At 36.6% G+C, this 14,783-nt stretch overlaps 1 protein-coding gene across 1 annotated transcript in view; it reads right to left on the bottom strand.

Moving 5' to 3' along the window:
• Positions 1-14,783, bottom strand: part of adam19a (ADAM metallopeptidase domain 19a) — an 86,685-nt gene that overhangs the window by 9,765 nt on the left and 62,137 nt on the right. The window contains 11 exon segments of the mRNA XM_056749588.1: positions 671-812; positions 2,096-2,204; positions 4,007-4,084; positions 4,610-4,814; positions 5,259-5,367; positions 8,005-8,200; positions 8,390-8,479; positions 9,825-10,002; positions 13,157-13,299; positions 14,548-14,595; positions 14,597-14,633. Coding sequence (XP_056605566.1) covers positions 671-812; positions 2,096-2,204; positions 4,007-4,084; positions 4,610-4,814; positions 5,259-5,367; positions 8,005-8,200; positions 8,390-8,479; positions 9,825-10,002; positions 13,157-13,299; positions 14,548-14,595; positions 14,597-14,633 — 1,335 coding nt within the window.

Below are 14,783 nucleotides of genomic sequence, written 5' to 3'. Positions count from 1 at the left end.
TTTTTCCTGGATCTTTTAAAACTTCCCGCATGAGGTGCCACTATGCCAGTGAAGAAACTTGGGATGGTTGGCCACATCTAATGGTAAGGCATTATACGCTGGTTCAATGAGGTCCTAGAATCTTAATAATTACTTTGAAACCCTTTCAAAACTCATGTTTTAACCACATATTTTTTCTTCAGCAGTTTTGGAATGTTATATAAGGTTGTAGAAGCCACTTCTCTCTTATTATATGGTTTAATATACACACCTTTTAAATACACAGCACTGACAGCAGTAAACCCTGCCTGTGTTCAGTCTCCTAAATCTATCTACCAACTCAAATCTTCCTGCAAGCCCTTTTTTTCAGAGGCAATACCGATAATTGCCGACTTTTATCTGTTATAATACCCAACTGTTATACCCAACTGTTATAATACATTTAGTGTTTTATGAGATCTAACCAGCCAAAGTATTTCATTAAACATTTTATTTCATGACAAAACCTTCCCAATCAAAGAGAGAAAGCACCATATTCACTGCACCATATAGAAATGTTACTTTAGTTCACGTTTTCACCTCTTAACTGTGGAAGATGCTCATAAATGTAATTTGTGACAAAACAAAGAGAAAAGGTCTCTAAAGGCCTCTAAATATTTATATATGTATGTGAGTTTTTCTTGAGTAATACCTGCTCGCTTTCCTCTTTTCTCTCTGTGTTCTCCACTTGTGGAAGTAGGAGGTTTTTATCCTGATGCAGTAGAAAGCGGTAAGTACAGCGGGGAGAAGCACTAGAAAGGCAAAGAGCAGCCCAACAACCAATCCCACCTGACCTGAAAACAAATATAGAATGTACAGCGACCGTTAGACAAGGGTCAAGAACAATCACACAGAGAAGCGCTTACCAAACATCTCTCCTCCTGAATAATTTATACAAGACACTGCATGTGTGGAGCACTGTATTCACTCTGGACTCTTATAATATCTAATGCTGTCTTTGGAATAATGCACTTCTATACTACTCTCTGAAGTATACATTATGTATAATGTGCATTGTATGCGAAACGACATTTGCCAAAATGTGCTTTATGACTGCACAACCACAACACAATGAATGCTGCATCCCACCATGCACTGCACTAGACCTTGGCCTTTATTGTCTAGATTGTTCATTTCTTTTTTCTTTGTCTGCCAATTGACTAATTATTTAATTTGTAAACCAAAGATTAAAGGGATGTTTCACCCCAAAATGAAAATTCTGTCATCATTTACTCAAACCTGTATGACTTTCTTTCTTCTGCGGAACACTGAAGAAGATATTTTTTAAAAGTTGGTAACCAAACAGCGCCAGCATTAATTCACTTCTATTGTATAGACACAAAGACAATGCAAGTGAATGGTTTCCAGTTAACAACATTCTTCAAAATATCTTCTTTATTGTTCTGCGGTTAAAATCACACAAGGGTGAGTAAATGATTACAGAATTTTCATTTTACTTTTTTTTTCTGAATTGATTTATGTGCCTAGTGAGGTCAAGTGAAAATAATGTCGCATAATAGTGTCTAAAATATTTATACCTGCATATAGCAGATATTCAGTGTTCAGTATTTTATTTTGAACACAACCTTTACAACTGTGGCATTTCAATTTGTACAATGGAGATTGTACAAAAACATTCCATTACTAGAAAAAAACAATATTGAAGCCCTAACCCCCACTGGCCAGAAAGTAAATAGTACCAAAACGTAAAAAATATAAAAATATTTTAAAAAATTGCACAAACCCAATAAATAAGCCGTCTCGTAAAATAGTTAAGAATTCCCGCGAGTTTGTGTCGAAAGAACTGTGTTGTATTTAGAATTTTTTAGATTGCTCTTTATACAAAGACATCACTGGTCTGGGTTTTAAGAGGAAAAGTCGGACAGCTGAGAATAATGATCAATGTAACATCCTGAAAGATGTGTGATATAGAAAGAGGGAGTGAAAACAGAATGAGCAAACAAAATCTCAACTGATAAAATCTCAGATCAGTCTGTCTTAAAGATGGATAAAACAGAATAATGTGAGAAAAACTGAAAGCTGAATCATTTTCGCTGTAAGCTGAAGGTTAACTTACTTTCGTACTGTATAGGACCGCTATCCACACTGCCACCCAGTCCTTGTTTCTCACAGTAGGGTGGGGCCCACCCACGGTTACAGTGACAGTTCCCGTTACTGTTACACATCTGAATGAAAAACACAGGAAAAGATATTTAACAGGGAGGTTTTGGGTGTAACTTTAACATGCCTTTTGTTTTGTGAATTGTGCTTTTAAAAGGAAAAGTGTTTTTTTACTTTATAATTTACTGAGTCTGATGTCATGTATTGTGAAATTTGTGAAACCTGTGACTGCCAACAGTTTCAGCTGACTCTTAAACATCCAAGCAGGAGATGTTATCTGGAGCACTGTATCATTTCTGCTCTATGTTAGAAATCTTCCATACAATGGTTTTGTGTCTGGAACTCTCAAATGTCATTCATATGGACCAGATTTATTGCAGGAGTCCTTGTGACTATCTACCTTGTCTTGAAAAGAGCAGTCTGGCATTTAGACAGAGAATTATTTTGCTCTACAGAAGAAAGAAAACTATTCCATGTTCTACTGCATTATATGACAAGTCAATTGGGATCTGCTAGCAAATATATTGATATACTTTTTTGCAATTACAATGCACAATACATTGTTTTATCATTTTCAACTAAACACTTTTTTGTGCTTTTTGCTATCTATTGCAATGGCATTCATATATTTCTTTGTCTGAATTCAAGTACTTTTCACAACCAATGTACTGTAAATTAATCTTTAGTTACAGTAAAATCATACGCTCCCATTTTACAAATCCCTATTTTCACTACGACACAGGCAACATTTTTCGACAAGTCTTTTTGAGTACAGGGCAAATACAGAATACACCAGCTTTCATCTTAATGGAATTTTTTATAAACGTGGAATATTTTACACGCTTCAATCTCACCCAGAGGCAAGACAGGCAGAGCGGACGGGAAAGAAAATGTGCTGTGTGCAAATACTACGATCACTCACTTTATTCACCATCCACACACTTCCCTAAGCCCTACAATCAATATGAATCAAATGATAATGCAAATGAATGATAAAAAAAGCACTTTCTGAATCTCTAATCTCCCCTGAAAGACCTGTCGTATTTGGTTGCCCTTTCAGAAAGCGTCTGGGTAAATAAGCAAGAAATAAAGAAATAAGAGAAAAGCCGACAAAAGCGTGAGGCAGAGAGGGCAAACGGATTAAGAAAGACAGGATCTGAGTTTATACAGCTTGAAGGCTGTTTACGACCGTTTGACCAGAAAATACACAAATCAAATGCTATAGCCTTGCTAATATAAAAAAGCATTGGTTTTATTAGAGGCAGTACGTGTAGGAGAGGAGTGACCCGAAGGGCGGCTTTAAAGGAATTAAAGGTGTGAAATCATCTCTGAGTCAGTCTGGGTTAAAGAGGAACTCTTAAGTACGAAGGAAAACTATGCCGTAGTTAACACTTTTTACATCACTTATGTTTTTAAAGTGCAGTTCTGACATAAATAATAAAAAATGCTTTTGTGACCCATCAACTTATTTAGTATTCAATCTCTTGGTATAATAGATTTAATATGGTTATGATTTAAGGTCCTCAGAAATGTAACACAAAATAAACTGTCCTGCGCCTCCCTGTTTCTCCGTTTAAAGCCCAATTCACACTGATCCAACAAAAACCAACAAACACATTATTATAAATTAGATAGGGTGTTTATTGGTGTTTGTCGGATCAGTGTGAATTAGCGTCGACACATTATCATGTCTTTTCAAAAGAAGGATTCTGTATGAGTCTGGTCATGAAATTATCCAGCATCTTTTGGATAAAAGCATCTGCCAAATACATTCATGGAATTTTTTTTGCAGCCATGCCATCCATTGCTACCTTTGTGAACTGTTGTTTTAAAGCAGTAAAATATTTTATTTTATATGACCACTCACCCCATGCCCGTGGCAGCGAGCGATGCAGGTTTCTAACTCGGTGAAAGAGGCGTTTTGACATCGACGGTTCCTGCACACCTAATGGCAAGCGAAACAGAAGTCCATTTTATCACAAATGCAAAACAAATCACACTTTCATTGCACAGCTGTCTAGATCTCTTTGCTCTTATGTGAAATTGTTTTTTGTCATCCAGTTTCCCACATCACTCCAAAGTCTCTTTTCTCGCATAAAAAAAACATTTCAATTTGAAGTGATATTTTAAGTCTGTTTATATATTGTATACTGAATTATGACCCTAGACCACAAAACTAGTCAAAACTAGTCATACGGGCTTTTCAATGATGTATGGTTTGTTAAAATAGGACAATATTTGTCCGAGACACAACTATTAGAAAATCTGGAATCTTTACTTCATATCCGAATGATTTTGGGCATAAAAAGAAAAGAAAATTTTGATCCAAACAATGTATTGTTTGCTATAATTACTACAAATATACCCGTGGTACTTGTGACTGGTTGTGGTACAGGGTCACATATTTTATGTGTGTTTATGTGTTGTATACTTAGTTTACAACATGAAAGAAAGAAAAGACAAAACTTGCCTTCCGCTCTCCACATTTGGTGCCAGTCATGACCAGTCCAGGGTCCTGGAGATCGCCCTCTCCATCCTGAGTGCTGTAAACATACGTGCCCCGGCACTTGAACTCGCTGTTATCTGTGCGAATGGTGGTGTCTATGGACACAGCATTGGTGCCCTTTGGCTTCTTGGCAGCACTGTGACACTGTATCTTGCCACATTTGGCATCTCTGTAAGATTTCATATGAGAGTTAACATTCATGCATAAATTCATCCATGGCAAAAGCAAACATGACACTTTTCCACCATGAAAAATGAATAAGGGTCATATTTAATAAATGTAATAAAGGTTATTTTAGGCGACTGATATGATGTAAGGAATCGACAGGCTTTTCATAGAATTATTTTTAAGCACCTAAATAAATCTCTTTAAAAACTTAAACATACGACGTAATTAGACCTAAAATAATCTCACTCAATTCACTGATATCCTTTAGGCTACAGAGACACTTTCTGCATGCAATTCCATTTAAAAATCTATTTCTTTAATAATAAAGTGTACAGTTCATGACTGCTGATGTGGACTTTGTGATTTGACAGTCCTCATGTCAAGTCAGCAACTTAAACAGGAAACAGCACAGGGCTGTTTAATACAGAGAAATCCCACCTCTCACCTTTTCTCACACTTCAGATAGTTGCCATGACTGTCCTTGCCACAGTTTCCAAAGGCGTTTCCTGCCGCGTTCACATCCTGAAAGCAGGCATCATGCGCTGGCTGTGCACCTGGAATAAAATCACTTACTCTATTAAACCCACATTATCTCTGAGAAATGCCAAATTCAATCACGTTTTCAAAAAAACTCTGTGTGAACGGGAAATTGACCAACGTGCTTGATGCCAGTAGCTTATATGTAGTTTAAGATAATATAATGGAGAAAAATGTTGATATCAACAGTCACCAAATCAAGTTTTAACTGCAAAATGTTTATGGTTATGTCATAGTTTAAGTCTTCCACGTATGTGTAAAAACACTGACTTTTTTAAGTTATCCAAAATTAAACAAAAATGAAAAGTGTTCTATATGTAAATATGAAAACATCTGTTACGTGCATTTAACCTCAAACATGTCACTCCACCTCCCCACTCACAACTGCACTAATGACAAAGTCCATCTACTCCGAGACAGCCAAAAAGGCTGACTGGATGTGAGCCCAGAACACACTGGAGGTGTACAGCCAACTGCATTGAGCTCTCAGTAAATAATCAACATCAAGCACTATTTGATCATTAGTGCTGACTAAACACCCAAAGAGCTCAATTAGCATTCATAAACGCAAGTTTTGAAAGGTTTGTTTAGGGATAATAGAAACAGAGACGTTTGGCATCAGATTCAGTCTACAAACAAAACATCTCCATTCAATTGCCCTGATTTTTGAACATGTTCCCATGGTAAGACCACGTTTTTGATGTATCTTGAAATAGGATTCAACTAACATGGAAACGATGATATAAATCAGGTAAGTCAGCACCACGACATACCGAATCAAAGTACAATAATATTACTATTTCAGTACTGCCGCATTATTATTTTTTGTTATTTTCAATAACATGAAAAATCTTATGTATATTAAGAGACAGAAAGAGCTGTACTGTGAAACTTTCGTAACATTTGAGATTTTTCAGATGTAAATATATCTTCAATGAATCCTATATATATATTCAATATATTGTTAGTATTAATATGTATGTTTATTAAATTCATATTTCCTGAATGTAATTTTATTCAATTCAATACTTTATTTTATTATTATTTGCATTATTGTTCACACTTCACAATAATGTTGTATATGCTAATAGTTAATGCATTAAAGGGGGGATGCATTCGAACGTATTTACAATGTTAAACGTCCTGTCTTCTCATGCTTAACATGGTCAACTTGTCAAAAAACGAGTTGGACGTATGACGTAGTATTTCTGTGCTCGATACACTCCCCCAATGTTCGACAGGTTTCAGAAAGTTTTTTTGTAACAACTTTTCTTAGTCCCTTATTGGAAAATTGTACCGGAAAAGCATGCGACACGCGTCAACCGAGGAGAGCGGGAGAAGGAGCGTGCGCACACGTCATATTTACTTATATGCAGGAGAGAGAGAGGACTACGTTCGGGACGTTTGACTGTGTTTGTTTGTTCATTGGATTTGGGTGATGAATGTTATATAAACGGTGGATATAATGCTGGATTTGGAGATCGTTTGAACATGAACCGCACGCCGATATTTGAAGGGTACGATCCTATTCTGTAAGTCTTCTGTAAGATATAGATAGATTTACAGCCTCTTTAACTAACTTAAACAATGAGTAATAAAGTTTTTTAGCATGTATAAATCTTTGTTAATGTTAGTTAATGTCAATTTAATTGTTCATGTAAGTTCATGCATGGTTCATTGTCAAGGTTAACACATACTGCAGAAAGTAACATGAATGACGAATTAATGCAAAAAAACGATATTGCTCATTGTTAGTTCATGTTAGCTAATCAATGAAGATTTATTGTTGTAAGCAAATACAACATTATTGTAAAGTGTTTCATTATCATTGATTGATTATTGTAATTATTAGCACTCAAAACTAAAGGAACCCAGTTCTCACTATTAAGTTAACTGTCGGAGCCCTTTTTGAGCCTACACATGAAAACGCATGTTGGAACTAAAATGGCGGTAACTCATGAATTCTTTGGAATACAGATTTATGGTTGGTCTCGTTTGAAAAAAGATAAGTAGCCGATTATTGCTAAAAAAAAAAAAAATGAAAGTTATGTTGTTAGGTTTATTGTAAAAAAAAAAGTTTTTGTTTTTCTTTGATGAAAAATACATTAAAAAAATAAGGATCGCAAAAGGATAACGCGCTCTGTATAAAAAAAGAATAAATTACTCTCCCTACATAAATTATTTAAAAAAACGCCAAGAAAACTTCATTCTAGAGTCTTAGACCTTTCCAATGATATATAGTTTTTCATGATTCGATAAGAAATTACATGCACAATATTGACACAAACTTAGGTGTCCCGTAAACGGAACGGGTGACAGTTAACAGGCTACCCAACTATTAAACAATAACTTTTGCCTCATTAAACTCTTATTACTGTGAATAAGGTCGTTTTTAAGTTAAGTTTCTTTGTAGGATTAAATGATGTAAAATAAGGTTATGCTCATGCAGAATAAGGCAATAGTACTAATAAACAGCCAATAAGCATGCTAATAAGCAACTAGTTGATAGTGAGAACTGGACCCAGGAAGTGTTACCAGGAACACAAATTCAAACCAACTGACATCCAACTACCTCTAAATAACCTGGATTCACTGAATGTAAATTCTTTACAAACCAAAGGCAAGAGCACAGAGTAAAACAGCGTGTTTCTCACCGTAGCCCCATAACTGCAGGCACTGCTGCTCATGGGTCAGACACATGCCATTGTAGCAGTAGGCACGACCGTACTGACAGGACGATCCGTCCAGCAGGTAAACATTAGCGGGGCAGTAGGGCGAACCTCCTGTGCAGTATTCTGGTAGATCGCATGCGCCAGCCTGTCCACGGCACATGGTGCCGGCCTGCTTCAGCTGCAGACAGAGGGCGTAATAATGAAACTGGAGGAATTTGATAAAAGAGAGAGAAAGAGCAGGTGGTGGGCAGACTTGAGAGAGAAAGTGGGTATAAAACACACTAAGTGAGAGTCACAATACAGATGGTGTGAGAGAGAGAGGCGGGGAGAGAGAGAGAAGTAAATAGATAGATAAATAGTTAGGCACCTTGCAGTGCTCACAGCAGACCCCGTGGGCACACTGCGCATCTGCCTTCAAAGTGCAATTGCTGGGATGGCAGCAGTCATTGGTGCACTCCTGCCGGAGATGAAACACACACACAGAAACACACACAGTTTATAAATAAATTGAAAGTAAATCACCATATATCCTTAAACACATAAGTTGCGAAAGTACTATTTTAATTTGTATTTATATCCAATCATCCAATACACATCAAACATGAAAGCCTTCTGTTCATAAATGTCAGTTTCTTTTCATAGCCAGTAATTAATGTTTTATATTTTCATTCTTTCTGAGTTGTAGTCTTGCTTTAAATGCAAGTCTGACAATCCTCTCATCAATTGTAGCATTTCTCAGTGTTGGATGAGAAACCATGTGCTCAGCTGAAGAGACACATGGCAGTTTCCCTTGCAATCAACATATGGCCTTGAACTCATGCGGTCAGTCGCTTAGTGCAAGCTGTGAACACACATGTATGGACACACACACACAAACACACACACACTCACACACACACACACACACACACACACACATATAATTATGGCATACAGCTGAAAATGAATAGGGGTTGGGAGCAAGTGTTTGTGTGATATTTTTGTGTGTACACATAGACACACATACATCAACTGGTACACGCCATGAAATCATTTCAGAGCAACGTACGTAACAGACAGCTATGATTATCACACGAGCAATAACTAAATGGTGTGATTTACTGAATATAATAAGAGAAATACACTCATTGGCACCACATATTTTTGAGTATTCAAAGTGTAGAAGGTTGGCAAATTAGAGTGGTTTGCATGAAAAAGTATACACTAAAAGATTTTCAAGGCAAGTATTGTTTTATTGAATGTACTTTTGGCATCCAGATGTTTACATACTGACACTTACAATACTTCAGTCTACCTCCAACAGATGGCAAATCAGCCACCCATTATATGAGCAATGACAGGCTGTCTAACACAGCTTTATGTTTCTTCCCTCCGCGCAGGCACTGACACGCAAGCAGATGTAAAACACAAACATTTTTGTGTGTCACTCTTTGTCAAGCCATTTGTGTTCTGCAAAAATTCTGCCTACCTTCCAGCTAATAAAGATGCAATTCTTAAAAAAAAGTGAAATTAAAAAGTTTAAAGTTTAAAAATAAAGAGTTAAAATAGTTTTTATACTACCAAAGCCAGGTAGCAGTCATAGGTTTGCATTTACAGTCATTTTCCAATGCCGCTGAATGTGGCTCATCCAATCAGAAAATATATCAAATCCATTTTAAAAATGCAGATCAAGTTTTGATTTATTTCTTGTATTACAAACCCTCCACTGGTCTCTGAAAATGATTAATTTATGATTGGTCTGATTCAATATTCTCTAAATCAATAAGTAATTCTATTCAATAATTCATTTAGGCACAAATCACCTCCGGTTCTCCGCAGTCACATTCCTCCCCGTCCTCTACAAAGCCGTTTCCACACTTTTTGTCCCCGACCAAATCCTTCATGTTGGGCATGTTGAAGAGACACATCCCGCCTCCCTTCTGGAAGTAGTTGTCCAGGTCTTTTTTGCTACATCGGCTGAAAACTTTCGGGAATGGATCTCTGTGGACGATATCAGAAAATATTCTTTCTTGAATATCAATGACTTTATGAATAAATACACAATAAAACAACAAATAATAAAATATCTGCACAAACATTTTCAAAATGATGTAGGAAACAACTTCAACCTAAAGTTATGCTGTCAGCCCTTAAAATTTATTTCATTCATTATTTTTTAGATTTATGGTTGATCAGTTTTCCAATACCAAATACTTTGATGGTTATGATAGTTTCCCACAGTTCTTACTATGTGGTTACAGATTTGCCTCCAGTTTTCTGTGTTAAAGGGATAGTTTAACCCAAAACAAGAATGTTGTTACTATTTATTCACCCTCATGTCTTTCAAAACTTAATTATAAGTCTTTCTCCTGTGAAACACACACACACACAAATAGCTTTCTGAGAAATGTCTCAGTGGTTTTGTGTTCATACAATGAATGTCAATGGGGTCATGGTTTGGACAATGTGAGGGTAAATAAAAATAATTTCAATATTTTGCTGGACTTCCTTTAAGTAACAACATGATAATGAATATATTGATATAAAGACAGAAGAGATTTTGTCAGTCCTCCATGACATCTCCTCCGATCATCTGCCTTTCCTCTCTTCCACTGTCAACACATTCTTATCTGGCGAACATTTCTCATCAGACCTCAAGAAAGTCTACATAACCCCCTCCAACAATAAACCCACCTCTTAAACTCTTCTGACATTAGGAAGTACTGCACAATCTCACTTAACCCATTTTATCTTACAATTTGGAATGTGCTGTACTCAACCAAACGTTAACCATTCTTATCAATAACAGCCGACCTGAACCCTATCCATCAAGTTCACTTCGCTCTTAACTCCTCTCCTTGAACTAAGCGCATCAGAATATCTCTTGTACTAATGCTGTCATCAACAGCACATGAACAGTATATTTGAGGTTTTCTTAAGACTTTAATGGGAATATAGCCAGAACTAAACATATATATATATATAGCCGTGGAACTAATAAGAGACCATTTCAAAAACAGATTTTCTGAATTTACTGTTTATAGGTTTGACGACTCAGTCACCAGTACACCTGGTCCAATGCGTCAATTTAAATGTAGTATATAATTTAGCATTTAAATGAATATAACTATATACTGTAGGTGTAAATACAAACTTCAGTGTAATGATTTATAATTACAATGTTTTAATTTGACCTTTTGTGAACCTATATAAAATATTTAACTTTGGTTAATTCACATGCATTTATGTAGTCAGTAGTTGTCTTAAACTTCCACTGCAGCAGTATTTATTCCTGCCTGGTAAACTTTTGAATTCATGAGACTTCTTCATCTTTAACAGAAAAGTGAATTGTGCGGACACTTGTGATAAGTCAATCAAACTGATAATGCTTTCTGTGTACCGGGTGATCAGCTGTACACTTTCAAGTGCACGTGCCTCACAAACTCTGGATCAAACCTGAGTTAACAGAGAACGTTAATACCAAGCGTTGTGCAATAGCTTAACCTGATCTAACCAGGTTGGGTTTGTCTGGTTTTGTCAACTCGAAACTTACACTGCAACTCCGAGTTTGTTCATCTCACTTCGTGCTATAGGCCTCTGCTTTGTTTCTTTTGACTTTCTTTTTGTTTAATAAATGTTAAACTGTATGTGGATCCGACGCCCTGCCTGGTTAATGCATTGTTACAGAACAACTGTAACATATTTCTAGTCATACACAGTGAATGACTAGAAACACCAACTGAAACGAAAAACTACAAAGGACTACAAAACAGGGCACAGGACAGGAAGTAACATAAAAGGCCATGATACACAGGGCAGACACTGGATCGTTACAGAAGACATAGAGTGATCATGACAATAGGTATGTGTTTAGATAAAAGATAATTTTATCTTAATTTTTTATATGAAGAACAAGTGAAATAACAGAAAATAGGCTTTGGATTTTTTTAGAACTCAAATACTGCAAAGAAACAAGTTCATATTCACTTTTGTAAATCAATAGTAATATTTGTACATGTAAAGTTAAAAAATTATAATGTATAATGTTTCATGCATTTTGTCTTTCACATTGCTGTTGGATGACTTTGTCACTCCTGAGGTTTGAATTTATTGAAATTAAACAGACAATGGACTGGAACAGCCACAGTTTATCTCGAAATCCTGATTCAATATAACATTTTGAATGGTCTGTTAATTTTTTTCTGCAGCTGAATACATACAATTAATGACAGCAAAGCCATTCGTTTTTTCTGTTGCAAAAGTGAATAAGCTTTAATTAATACACAAACTATATGATTTATTTATGCATAGTATTTAAAGATAATTACTTCATTTGCATAAAGCAAACCATAAAGTCGTTAGCTTCACATTAGTGGACTATAAACTCTGTCATACATAACAAATGAATATGATTAAAAACACAGCTCTTACCCTAAAACCATTCTCTATCATCTATTGCAAAGTTGTTTTTTGCTATTTTCTATATTGACACCCCACCTCCAATGTCACAACTTGGCAACGTGTGTATCATTAACAACTCACGAGTTTCATCATTCGACATTCATGTAACTAACTGTTCGTATCTTAGCTGGCAGCTTTTCTTTTTTATCCAAAACAATTTCTGGAAGATTTTCTGGATGTTTTCTGGTTCATAATATGTCTTGGAAAACAGTTCTCACCAAGTCAGCAGTCGTGTAGCGCTCCCCCAAAGTCCCTCAAAACGCAAACCCCTGCTGCTTCCCATTTGTATTAAAACTACATGCCTTCACTTTTTTTCGGAACGGATCTCAGCGTGACTGTCTAACACATGCTTCTTTTGTAAATAATTATAGACAGAATCTTCATCATATGACCAGAAATGATTATACGTTACAATGGCGTCATTGATAGGAGCAAACAAACTCAACGTCTAGCCGTCGCCTCAAGCTAAATCTTAACAATGCTGAGCTCTATTTCCCTCACCGCATGCCCCTCGATCAACATTTTGGTTAAAGGTCATGCATTCACTGCCATCGCAAGCATATTCATTATCAGCATATAGACTGTTCCACTCTGTATCTTATTCTGTCCACTAAGAAAGAAATTCAAGGAAAGTACTCAGTCATGCTGCAGATGTTTTTACGAATGTAAATGTAGAAAATAAAAACATCCTTACCCTGTGGCAGCTGCCATCACACATCCACCCTGCTCAGCAGTGGCTTCCACACAACAACCTTCATGGTCGTGGCTCATGCCAAAGTTATGGCCGATCTCATGTGCCATGGTGGCAGCCGCCCCAATGGCCAATTTCGAATGATCCTGGAAGAAAAAACTTTTTAATTTACCGCCCATAACAAACGTTGCAATAAATTAAACTGCACATCAAAGCCATTGACTACTTTTAGGGTCTGTCTAAAATGACGAATTGAATCCACAGCATTAAAGTATTTACAGTTCTTTTACTTTCCTGCTACAGATTAATTGTTCTTCATAATGGAAAAAAGCCTATTTATAGCCCACAGGCAACTGTTTCTTTATACCACAGTGCATAAGCTCCAACACCACTGTAAGTAAATGGAAGAAGAAGCCCAGAGGACATCTCTGATCTCCAAAGACATCTTGGATATGTTACAATGATGCCATAAATTGTAGAGTACGTCTGGGTTTTTTTACCTGCAGGTGTTAATTTAAGTACCTTGGCCGGGGAAAACAGCCTTTCCTTTATCTTCATAACGTAACACAAACAAAAACACACACATCAGACGCTCATACATATTTTCTCTTGCCGAGAACAGGAGAGTAAACTGATATCTTTGCAAAGGGCATGCCGTGTTGATTTTTACAGACAGCACTGATAATATCTCCACCGTCTCCAACGACAATAATGAAATATGACATGCAGTTGTATTTCAAATTACTTTTCTTTATGGATTTTCCATCAGTTAAATTCCACCTTAAAAATCACATTGTCCTTGCGATGCGGGATCTGAGGCTTTCGGGGGACCAGCGGGGGTCCATTTGAGATAAGCACTGCAGACTGCGACCCAGACAAGACCAAAGTCTCACAGCGGGCATTTTCAATGCATTACAGTGTATATCACGTTAAACCATTTCTTTGTTTATTTTCCTATTTAAATGTGACAATTTATGTTCAAACGGATTCATTATACAGACATTTCTTTTTGCAAGTCAATATTGAAAATAGTTTAGTATGTTATATAGACGAAATCTCATGCTCAAGATTTTCACTGAGAAACCAGTGATTCACGTCAAGCATGCATTCAAAATATGCATCTCAATTAACTCACAGATCTAAGCGGGCTATACTGATATAATGTAAAAAGACCCCATTCGTTTGCTCATATTAAGCTGGAAGGCTTCAAGCCTCATTAGCATTCTGCAAAGTGTCTCTATCCGGCCGCACAAACTAATAGAGTCAAATAAACGGCTAATCAGATGTGTGTGAGGCATCGATCGCTTTATCAACACCCCTGCATGTGCCACGTACAAACACACGCACACTATACACAGACTGTTTACAAGCCCGTTACAGAAGCGCTTTCTTACCACGTTGATGCCGCCCGAGTTCTCGTGACTACACATTCCCTCCAGCGGGCGCCATGCCAATAGTTGTACCTTTGAAAAGCACACCACTTAGGAGAGAATGACAAAACGGATAACAAGTTTAGATACATATCAAACAACTATTTAATTCTACAGCATTTTAAGGGAAACAGCATGATCATATTTTGCACAAAAAAGTTTGGTTTAGTAAATGTAGTATTTGAACATGTCAGTCACAC

Source organism: Triplophysa dalaica, chromosome 1, assembly GCF_015846415.1.
Source record: "Triplophysa dalaica isolate WHDGS20190420 chromosome 1, ASM1584641v1, whole genome shotgun sequence".
NCBI classification, from domain to species: Eukaryota; Metazoa; Chordata; class Actinopteri; order Cypriniformes; family Nemacheilidae; genus Triplophysa; species Triplophysa dalaica.
Note: the sequence above shows the minus strand (reverse complement) of the source record. Positions and strands in the feature narration are given on the sequence as shown.